Source organism: Plutella xylostella, chromosome 5, assembly GCF_932276165.1.
Source record: "Plutella xylostella chromosome 5, ilPluXylo3.1, whole genome shotgun sequence".
NCBI classification, from domain to species: Eukaryota; Metazoa; Arthropoda; class Insecta; order Lepidoptera; family Plutellidae; genus Plutella; species Plutella xylostella.
Genome location: NC_063985.1, coordinates 3603274 through 3615576, shown reverse-complemented (window position 1 = coordinate 3615576; position 12303 = coordinate 3603274). Strand labels below are relative to the sequence as shown.

Sequence of the window (12303 nt, the reverse complement as noted above, 5' to 3'; positions counted from 1 at the left end):
ATAAATCATGTATATCTTTTTTTTTTATATAAATATAAATAAATTATTAGCGTGTCGGTGACAATTAAGTGACAACACACAAGGGCTGGACTATCATATTAAATTTGTCACCGTAGCCAAAGTTGTTATGTATTTGTTAGTCGCTGACTACATATCAATATAAATATATTATACTGTATGCTCTAGGGTTCGCCGCATGTAAAATATTTGGTACAGTTGACACTTGCGGAAGTTTTTTAAATTTCTAATCATAACCTTAATTACCTATATCTACTAGGACTACTAGGTATACGTATAACTAAATTATTACTTTCCTCGCTAGCTAGTTAGACCACGGCAGCGGCACACCGAGAGAACAAGACGAAACCCCTGGATGTGGTAAGAATTGTGTTTTGCTTTGCTGCGGAGCTACGTTAGAAACCGGTTGTTGGCAAAATTATCAAAAACAAGAAAAAAATATTTCTTTGTAAGTAATAATATTACTTTTGCCTCTAAGATGACTAAGACAAAAAGAAAGGATAATTTTTTACTTTACTAACTTTAAAAGTATAAATAATTTGCAATTTACCTGACTGTATATATAATTTGCATATCTAACTGTAGTGAACCTCGTGAATATGAACGTGATACCCAATACACACAAAATATGTACAATCACGTAAAATTTTTAATGGCTGTAAAGTAGATCGAAATTCAAAATAAATTAAAAAATGTGTTATACTAGTCATATACACCTTATTTATAGTAGAATTAGAAGTTTTTGTATGAACAATCTCGAGCAAATAAACTGGCCCCTGTCAGTTACTGTACTACGATAAACAATATTAAAACGTTAGAACCGTTAAGTCTCACGTCTAAGTACTAATGCAGTTAAAAATATAAGAAATTGGGCGAATCTGATTTTTTATAGCCAATTTTTCTATGCTTGTTTTAGTTCTATTGTACTGCAAGTGTGATGATGAATAAAAATCACACAATAATATGCGTGTCCGCGACTGTACCCGTCATTGTTTCAATACAAGACTAGGATGGGTCGTAGGGCGCGCATCATTTTCTTAACAAACGTGACATAAAATAAATGTTCCGTCCGCTGAACAATCAAAAGTAAAGAAACAATACGTAGATGAATGTATTAAAAAAAACAATATGTATTTGTAAAAGTATTGTACTTCTTTCACCTAATGACACTAAAATTTACACAGGTGTGTACACATAACTGTACTTACTTCCCGTTTTTTGAACTTCCGATAAAACTATGTTCCCTTAATATTACTATGCCTACTGGGGTCGGAATCGGAAGTAATGTTATTGTTTCAACGGAGAGTCTTCACTCATCAGAGTAATCAGTCTCATTACAGTTTATAAACTTATGAGCTCATGTTAAACCAATACGGCTTGCAATCCAAAGAATCGGAAGGAAACACAGCAGATCTGATACCCACTCAGTAATACATTCCTTCCGATGGCATCCTCAGGGCTGCAGTGGTCGTGCATTGCGCGCAGCATCGCGTCAGTCGCGCGCCCGCACGCGCACTGCACGCGCACACCTGCGCGCGCACGGGACTTCACACGTATTTTTTTTATTTTGTTAGTTTGTCAATTTAATTGATTTTTAAGAATATTGTGTCTGTGACTGCTTAATTGAATTGTAAGTTGGTTTAATGGGTTTTGTAATTAATGTAGTTATTTTTATGTTTAATTATTTTTTCTACATATAAAAAAAATATTAAAAGTTTAACATTTATGTAAATACTTAGATAATTTATAGAATTACAATTATTTAAATTAGATTACAGCACGGCATCATAAAATTATAAAATAGAACAGCAGGATAAATTAAAGATCGATCAAATTAACTCGATGAAGACGGATTAAAATATCTGTAATAGTAACATGTACATTATACATGCATAATATCCATAAACTTTTACACAAGCGAATGTCATCGAACGCACGTGATAAGATCTAATTATACTTTCAGTAAAACTACTCGTGCATACTCGCCTAGTAGTAGGCACCTACATATACCTACATATGTCTATCAAGTACATCGAGTATACAATATTGAAATATGCAAGTATAGAGTATAGATGTTCGTAGCGTGACCATTACCTATGCCAATATTATGAAAGAAACTCGTTATAATTATTGCTGTAAGTGTTCACTTCATTTTCTTGTCGCGCCCACTTCAGGTACCTGAAAATGTGTTAATGTTTAGGTAATTATACAATTTCCATTTAATCATTTATTTGTCCCGAAACTTATACATATGCGGAAGATAATAAAATACATATGATTTTAAAAGTTTGTTCTTATTACTAATTTAAGCGGATGCTAATATGTCTGGCGTAATGTTTTGTCACAGTGACAAACCCTAATCTAGCTCTTGGGTTTGTCTTCGCAGAGATTGTTTACGATTATGAAAAAAAAAAAAACACGCACTCACGCCTTGTACTAATGTACTCCCTTGCGGGGTAGGCAGAGGTGCATTGCTGCACCCACTTTTCGCCAGAGTGTTATGTTAGTCCCAATGTAATAGGGGGCGGGCCTATTGCCATTTTACGGGCACATCCAAGACCCGAGAACAAATATCTGTGTTTTAAACAAATATCTGCCCCAGCCGGGAATCGAACCCGGGACCATCGGCTCAGTAGTCAGGGTCACTAACCACTACGCCATTCGGTCGTATGGTTCGTACGATTATGAATAAGCATAATTTTCATCAAAATTTTGTTGTTGCTAGATAAGTTAGTATTCACTTATTAGTATATTTACTATTTTTATAAATTTTACATATTTATTATCAGGGGAGGTCATCTTCTGCAGTAATTACTTACAAAACTTTGACACAAATTCCTACACTACAAAGCATATTTAATTACAAAACTATTTAATAAATACCGTGCAAAATAAATATATCGCTTATTGGTAGATACGTTCAATAGTGAAATACTAAACAGAACGGAAATTGGGAAACTTATAATAATTAGTATTCGCATCCTTTCAAATTATCCTCCATCTTCATACCACGTCCGCTCCGAGGATAATCAGCTGGAGCTACATTTATTCAAACTTTGATTTCTAGGACCTTGTCTTACCAACTCCATGTCGATTTGCCTATGCTGATTTCTGTGTACTTAGTAGATGCCTCATTTTAATTGTAAACCATATAAGCTGCGTACGAAACTAAGTAAAGTATTTTTTATAAGTTGTTCAGCTGGAAAATAATGCACCTGAACAAGGAAGTAAGTAATTAAGTATTATCAGCAGCTCACTTAATTTATATTTTTGTTCATGACCGTGCTTTGTATTTTGAAAAAGTTTAACAAACAATAACAGTTCCAATTGTTCTCGTTATATTGCATACAAATAGACGCAAGCGTTGGTGGAAAATCTCAAACCAAACCAAAGTCACGCGTCACGCGACCAAACACGAGAGTAAAAACTCGTTTGACTTGAACTTGAAACTGTTCACGATATCTTGTAAACACGAAAACATCGCCGACAATAACTCATGCCGACGATTCACTCCCCGAGACAAAACATTTAAGATATTAACATTTGGCGGTTTAGATAACTCCTCTCACGTTGTTTGAGGTTTGGCGAGGGCTCCGGGCGCCTCGCGGTAACCTTACGTCATTCGTCACACCGCCACCACGCAGGGTCATTCCGACCTAGGCATTCGAGCATTTCCCACGTTGTTATGCAAAAAAAACATTACTAAAGAAGATTACAAATTTATACTACACCGGCAGAATCTGCGATAAAGAAAGAATAGCGTGCGTTGCGACAGAAACACTTTATTACCGCTATAATTTGTCAAAAATAGGTTTTGAAAGAGCAACGCCCGTAGCCATGGATATGCCGATGGCACACAAACTCGAAGACGATCTCATCCACAAAGTACAAGTTTATGTTTTATTTGCAGCTCGCGACCTCTACATCAGGCTTGAGTTTGTGTTATACAAATACCTGTATGTACTTATGAAGTGAAGAGTGAGCAGCATCAAGGATGACCCAAGGAGTAATGTCGGGCGCGGGGTGCGCGTGCCAGCCGGTGGAGGCGGTGACGGCGGAGACCTTCGCGCGGTCGTGGAGCGGCGTGTCGGCGCTGGCGTGGCGGGTGCCGCTGCTGGCCTGGGCGCTGCTGGTGGTCGCCTGGTCCGGAGCCTCCTTCTGGGGTCCGCCCGAGATGTGGTTCCTCTACATGACGCACTGGGGCCTGCTCTTCATACTGCTAGAGATGGTGTTCGGTGTGATAGTGGCTGCTGTGAAGACTCCGGAAAAGAATCCTGGTAAGATATTTTTCATGTTATGTGCAGCAACGTAGTCAAGAAATCTAAACGTGAATATACTGCTGATGATTTTTTCTTTATTACTCGAGAAAACTTTGTATGTCTGAAAAACTTTGTTTTAGTTTAGACTGTCAACTACGTATAGCCTAGCCTTTTTCTGCACCCTGTAGTAGGCATAGGCACAACTAGGTCCTAAATTAGCCACCAATATAGACATCGGCCTCACGAACACCAGCACTGCTCCCCTTATTGCCCCGTGTCACGCCAATTGCTCGTAATATCTGGGGCACAGCGCGGGGCGATGACCAGTGACGCTCGTGGATATTTGGTACATTTATTTGTAACCCAGAGCAGTATGCTTATGAAGATATGAAGTAAAAAAAAGTATCAGTTGAGAACCAATAAGTTAGTTGTTATGTCCTACAGAGATAGAGCCAATTTTCTATTTGATTTATCTCGATACGCGAAACATTTGTTGTGCTCAAGTGTGTCGCTCCCTACATGTAGTCGCTATTCTATTACTGGTTGAAATGGAAATGTCAGTAATGATGATCGGATTGGCCGGGAGCGATGTTCCCGCACGCAAATAGCCGTGGCACGCTGAAGACGGGTCACGTATTCTCGTGTGTATTGTAAACACGACTTTATTGTCTTTCCAACGCGTCAACTATAAAGTAAATAATCGCACGCGCATCTCACTGTCATTGTCGCATTATTCACTGAAAACTAGATTCGTTTCAACATTGGACACGCAATACAGTCACGTATGAGAGTCTGATTGCGATATTTTCCCATAGATCGGTATTCATATAAATAAAAGTACCAATGAAATAGGTACACACGCTCGAGTTGAGAGTAAATCATTAGTGTACTTTTTACAAGATTATTGCTTTGTCTTAAAATGACAAAATATTGATTGTGTTGTGTCTGGAATCAAATCAAGTACTTATCTGTATTTGCAAGAACATGCGTAGCACAGTAGTAAGTTAGATAGGATTCTTCTCGGATGCACAATATGAGTGGCTTGTGAGTGGCTCCACCAACGATGCCCTCGAGCCCTCCCACCTGCACGCGGGTGAGCTTTGTTGGTTTGTCGTCGACACGGTAAGAAAAATAACATAGAAACATGGTGCAGAGTAAAAGATGCATTGTACTTAAAAAAAACTGATGGTTCTCTTAACATAATGATAATGATAACATATATCTTATCGTCCTTATTTTAAACAAATAAGTATTGTATTATAGTAAAGTCAGCAAAACAGATAAGTATGTCATATCATATTATGAGATATATTATTATTCTTTGACCCAGTCGAAGGTCTACCTCAAGTTGACTGGATGAAATTGCTTTTTGGCAATAAGCCCGCCTTTGTATTGTAGGTTCTAAGTGTTTTTTTTTTTTCTATTTTCATCTGTTATGTTTTGTGTATAGGCATGTGTACAATAAAGAGTTAATGAATATTCTCTTTGACCTAAAGAGAAAAATTATTATCTATACATTTCTATTTCAATCGAACACAGTTAGGTCCTTCTAAATTAAAACTATACTTAATATAAATAATCTTACACATTTTATTCAATGATGAAGGTAACACATTGCATTTGTATTTTTAAGTTCATGGACATACGCTATCATGGAGGCCTATGTACTTATGTACATCGATTGGCAGACAATCAATGCTATTGCGGTTTGATCGGAAAATTTTGGGGATTTCAACATGCCTCTATAAATCATTTATTGTTCTCTCACGTTGTAATGTACTTAAGCGTATCCGAATGATTTTAGCTATTAGTGAATAGATATGTAAAACCTATTATTTACTTATTTATTTTTCAAGGAAAACTCTTAACAAAATTAAATGGGAGTAAGTAGGTATACTAAAAGTATACTTATATAGTTCAAACCCAATGTATTTGTCTGTTTAAAAATTGTCAGGTGCAAATACTAGTAAGTACCTAGCAGGCGAGTGTCAGCCTTCACACCTCGTATATAAGCCTGACTCGATCGAAGATGAGCTGCAGGTTGTAGGTCAACAACATTTTAACAGCTACGAGTCAAATATTTAAAGGTTTAACGACTCATTGGCCTCTCACAATACTCGTAAATACAAAACAACTAAGTATTAGGTACACTTTAGTTAAAGTATGAACAATAGTCTTTATTAGGCATTTTAACTTTAACTAAACAAAATATTATTACGAGTAAAGTATAAATTCTGTCCCTACTACCTATACATCAAGTTCAACCAGTTCAACCTAACATATCTTTGCAAGAGTGCGCTTCTGTCGACCCTCTAATACACTGGAAATTGAATACATGCAATGAAAAATTTCCACCTGCCATTATTGTTCCATAATAATATGTCACTGGAACCTTTTGATTGCTCGTAAATATAGGATTTTAGCAAGAGTAAAGTACCTATTACCTGCCTTTATGTATATCGTGTTATGTAAATACTTACACTTATGTAGTAAGTTGAGATATATAACGAGAGGACACACGTTGTCCACCGCGACGGCCGGCTATGGACACCTTGACCTTGCCGTGCCACCACGAGGCCTCCACATTAACCACACTCACTTACAAGCACCATTAATCATCAATCGCTCATTAAAACAATCATCTCACTAAAAATAGCTAACTGCTAACGTTACACAAAGGGCAGCAATTATTGTTTTTTCCTCACAGTAAAACCATGACAGAGTGGGATATTCAGAACTTCCAATTAAATATCCCGTGCACGCCTTTGTCTCAAAGGTTGAATAGATATCTCGAGGATAATTAACATGCATCTATTAACTACCTAGTTGATAAAACAAAGAATTGAATTGGCTCTTAGATGGAATGAATAAATATGAGGCCAACGTTACATGATATGCTGCGTATTATTTATATTTTGAGTAAAAAATGCGCGTTCGACGCATGTGGAATGATGCAACGACACGTCGCCTTCACCTTGCGCTGGAGTCGCCGTGAGGCGCCTATTATTGCCTCATTTCCCGCATCTCCTTATAAATACATATTTCCCAGATAAAAGCCGAAGAAGATCCACTCATCAATTATTATGGAAATAATACAAAAAAACACCTTATAAACTTAAAAAAACTGTGAGGCGGCCTTATTGCTTAAATCTCTACCAGACCACCTTTGATAATGAACATATTTTAAGGTACCTATGGTGCACGTATATACTGCAAGTTGAATACGTATTATTAATGTTTGTCTCATAACGACCCATCACATCCCCACTGCTGGGGCACGGGTCTCCTTCCAATGAAGGAAGGGTTGAGGCCTAGTCCAATGTTTGTCTTATTGTTGTGACTGATTGCAGATGAGGAGAGCGGGCTGCCGTGGTACGTGCGCGTGTACTGGCTGCTCTACAACATCACCATCCCCGTCGCCTTCCTCATCACCATCTTCTACTGGTGCATCCTCAAACCTGGTCAGTACTTCTCACTTATGCCTAGTTTCACCATAGTCTGTTAGATCATTAACACATCTGTTACATTGTAATGCCATCAATCGTCATGCGTCATCTAAATATTAAATTCTTGACAGATGTGTCAAAAGTCAACAACTCATCCCTTGTTATGAATTATGATCTAACAGAGTATGGTGAAACTGGGGCTAACCCTGAAAAGACGCAAGTTAAGGTCGGTTAAGGTAACGCCCACAAACATTCCAATAAACGTAATAGATAGCGAACACTCAATATAAATATTAATGAAAATATGTTTAGAGGTAAATTATTGAATCGTTATATTAATCGAAACCTCTGACCTCTATTATCTAGTTCAAGGACAGTTTACCTACGCACATCGCACATGTATGTAATTTCAGGACATCCGAAACTCATTTGGTTACGTATCTAGACCTTCATTGTTAAAGATGTGTTTGGTGGAACGTGCATTAAACGAGTTTATCTACACCGATTTTGCTGCTTTGCAATCTATTCTGTTATTGCAAAGAAAAGAGAGCTTATCTTTTGATTAGCTAAAGATTTTGCTAACTCTTGCTATGAACACAGAAAAACAAACACATCGATTCATTGATTCAAGTCATAGAACAAGCCTGAGTCAGGTGTAGTCGATACTAGACATCCTGCTTAACCTCAGTAGATAGACACATTCATAGGCACTCGCAGCTAAACACCTATTAACCGTATAAACCTTACTAGATTGCTCTAAAGGCGTCAACAAAACTAACAAAGACCCTCTTTACCACAGCCAGCAAAAACACGCACGTGAACTACGCTCCAAACCCCGTGCTGGACGTGATGCTGCACGGGGTGAACTCCGTGGCCATGCTGGTGGAGCTGGCGCTCTCGCGGCACCCCTCGCGCCTGCTGGACGTGGTGCAGCCCTGGGTCTTCGCCAGCGTCTACATGTTCTTCACGCTCATCTACTTCTTCGCTGGGGGGCTTGATCCGTGAGTTTTTTGCAACTTATTGGTTACAATTTAAACGAAACTTTTTTTTTCGTAAGCTAGAGTAAACTTTAGAAGATGGCATAATACAAGAACACTTAGGTAAGGTGTTTTATAGGAGCATTAAACATGGTTAGGTAGAGGATGGTAGGTTTTGCACCAGCAGTTTCTGATTGAAATGATGTAAACATAATACCTACGACAAGAATGTAATTTTAAATGCAGTTTAGATTAAATAAAACAAACAAAGCAACAATTGTTATAAATATGAATACAATAGGACATGCGCAGGCGTTGTCAACGAAAGTCACTTCAAAAAAGATAAATATGATTTAAAAAAATATAAATATGATTTACATTTTCGTTTGATAAATAATATACATACCTACTAATTATAAAAGCAAGAGTGAGTGCCATATAAAAAAAAGCATAGGTACGCAGTGTTTTTGTTTTTTGGCACGAGAAACGTTGGTGTTTGTGTTATTTCTCTTTGAAATAACGACTACCAACCTAATAAAATACATAACTACCTTACGTTGAAAGTACAATAGCTATCTACATACAACTTTATTGTACAACAAATTATAATAACTACCTACTTAGGTAGGTGTATCAATAGCCGTAAATTTATTTTAGATTGTCACTGTGCGTTTCCCAACAGTTTATTTATGAGACAAGACTCACACATGGCTAGAACTGCTTGGTATGTCGTGCCTTACCAATATATGGGATAGTCAAGCCACGACGGTCCTCAAAGTGCACAAGTTGTTTATGTCCCTAAACTGCTCAATGTCGTCAACTCTTACTCCTGCCAGATAGGTGTTGCAGTTAGTCCTTGTGCTTATACCTTACAACCTAGAATTTAACTTTTATAAACCAGCATTAAGTACCTACACCTTAATAAACCATGGTAGTTACATTCGCGATACATATAATAATGTACTCACAAGGCGGAATTTTATAAGTGATCCCGATTGCTTTAGATTTAGATACTTTGTGAAGATAGCTGCTTAAATCTGTGTAATTTTGAATTCGTAAAGTATCTCTATTTACTTTTAAGTAGGTACCTAACATTATTTTTTTCTAGATTATTAAGAAATCTGATCTGCCTTCGGGACAAAAGCTGAATTAAAATCATACTACGAGTACCATCCTCTACCTATGTTTCCATGTAAATATCATAAAAGGTCAAAATTTAACATCCACTTTAGTAGCAAAATTTAAGTAAACTGACAAACAAATAGACCTTGCAGGTATTTGTGGACGCAAAGACAAATATACTCTACCTCTTAGCACTTACAATAAATAACTAGCAATTATTTAGCTGCATATAGACAGAGAGGTAATAAAGTAACAGCTTAATACGAGAAAAATGATAAGGTCACTGATCTTAATGATGATTTATTTTGCAGTCGTTACGAAGCTAATTCAGTTGAAATCTTGAAATAAATTATCGAATCAATTTATTGTGACCTTACTTGTTGGTTCCAAACAAATCACACAAATTACACTTTAATCCTCATCACACTATTTGATTTAAATAATGGTTCTATCTTTGTTCAGAAATGTCATGATCATGATCTTACAATAATAGGTACTTGACCCAGTTCATTATTCAATAGCAAGACCTACGTGTACTTCTAGTTCTCCATATGGGTAGGGCTCCCATTAACTTTATAGATAGTATCATTGTCACAAATTAACTACTAACAAACGTATGCATAAGTATCTTTGTGGAATATAATCTAAATTAACGTAAACCCTTTTTTCACACGATGCATTTTGTAACGAAAAGCGTGTGGTTCGCTTGCATCTGCGGGGATTACAGTCGTTAACATAATGTATATTTTGGTTATTGACTATAGTACTAACAATATTATCTTCATTAAAAAAAAGTGCCTTAACATTGAAATTGAACTCCAAATTATTCCGAATATAAAGTATGTCAAAATTCGAAGGTTTATTGACAAGTTCAGTAACCTGACATTGCGGCGCCCACTCCAGTAATCGTCTCACGCACGCGGACAGTCGCCGCTGCCTGCTCGTCATTGCCATCCATCACTCATTGCCTTTTATAGACACAACTGTTTATTAATTACATTCATCTTGCATTTTCCTTCACACACAGGTTGATTGAATGCGACTATCTCAGCAGATGAGCAGTGCAATAAGTTGGAACTATTTCAGTTTAACTTTAGTTTGGTACACGAATTAAATGCTATTCTACCTAAGCTTAGAAATCTTAGAATACATCTATCACACATAAACATTAAACATGCATCTAAAGGCAACAAATTTCACTATAAAACTATTTTAATTTACCATACCTTCAACGCATTGAAACATAAAAGTGTCGTGTTGCTAACACATCATCAGGCTTAAATGATTAATCAGCATAAACTTATTATCAATTCCAGTTGGGGCAACGCGTTCATCTACCCGGTGGTGGACTGGTCCAAGCCGGAGCAGACGGCGGTGGTGATCACGCTGACGGGGCTGTTCCTCACGCTCATGCACCTGGCCACCATCGGGCTGGCGAGCCTACGCGACCGCATCATCCGCCGCTGCAGCAGGGACTCCGCCGGCGTCTACAACGAGGGGTTCACGGCTTGAAACCAAAGACATACCTAATAAGCGGTTTCCATTAGCTGTCACCGGCAAATGTGTATGAAACCGGGCCAGCGCCGGCGCTGGTAAGTGAAAAAGCGAGCCATACATACTTATATTTTCATACACTTTTGCGCACCGGTGCCGGCTAATGGTAAAAGGCCAAATAGCTTTGGGCTATGGGACTGATCGTCGCTTCAAATCAATTCAAATGTCGCCTGATAATCCGTTCCTTTATACATATGTGACACTAGCATGCGAAATTCCTACGACTAGCTATTTAGGTACTTGGAGTCAAAGTGCGCCAAGGCAAATCGGATTTAAACCTTGATTCTAAATTTTAATGTAGATAAACTCGGAAAACTCCTTTCCACGATCTTGGTAAAACTTGTTGATAGCTATTTTATGAAGGTTTTATATCTAGTAATTATAGACCACAGTTTCAAGTCTATATACCTAGACACTAACCTTATTACGTTTAGTCTCACTTTGAAATTAGACGACTGAATTAATATCTGACTGATCGCAGGTATTTTATATCTCGTTGTTTAGAGTGTTTAACATAAGTTTATTTACTTATAGTTATAAACATATCATTACCCGTTTTGTTCTTATCTTATCTTAGCCTTAGCTCGTCTAGTCGTTTCCGTGTGACGTGCTAGGAATGTCTAAATGTGCCCCAATGTGATATTAGATAAGTTTAGAAATGGTCATAATATTATTAAAATAATTTGACCATATGGCGTGAATGAGATAAGTAAGTATTCGCAGAGCATCCCATGGGCATGGCCTGGGCACAATGAGTAAAGGTATCCTAGATAATTTAGGATGCCTAAATATCATTTTCGCCAGCATGTAACATGTACCTATGTACGTTACCCGTATACATAGCTTTACCTAAGTTGGTATTCTACCTACATAAGTAGGTGTGTATTGATGTATTCTATATGTATTTAGTTTGTAAATAATGTAGAG

The 12303-nt window shown here is 37.4% G+C and overlaps 1 protein-coding gene across 2 annotated transcripts; it reads left to right on the top strand.

Annotated features, from left to right (window-relative positions):
• Window positions 1–1523: 1523 nt before the first annotated feature.
• On the top strand, window positions 1524–12165 carry LOC105397043 (protein rolling stone). 2 transcript variants are annotated; one of them, XM_038113031.2, is made up of 5 exons: window positions 1524–1648; window positions 3929–4295; window positions 7628–7738; window positions 8523–8724; window positions 11139–12165. In XM_038113031.2, exons 2-5 carry the CDS (start codon window positions 4013–4015, stop codon window positions 11332–11334), a joined length of 792 nt encoding a protein of 263 aa, XP_037968959.2. In that variant the 5' UTR covers window positions 1524–1648; window positions 3929–4012; the 3' UTR covers window positions 11335–12165. The 2 variants fall into 2 exon arrangements, with proteins under 2 accessions (XP_037968959.2, XP_037968961.2); XM_038113033.2 differs by lacking the exon at window positions 1524–1648 and adding an exon at window positions 3344–3779.
• Window positions 12166–12303: the final 138 nt, after the last annotated feature.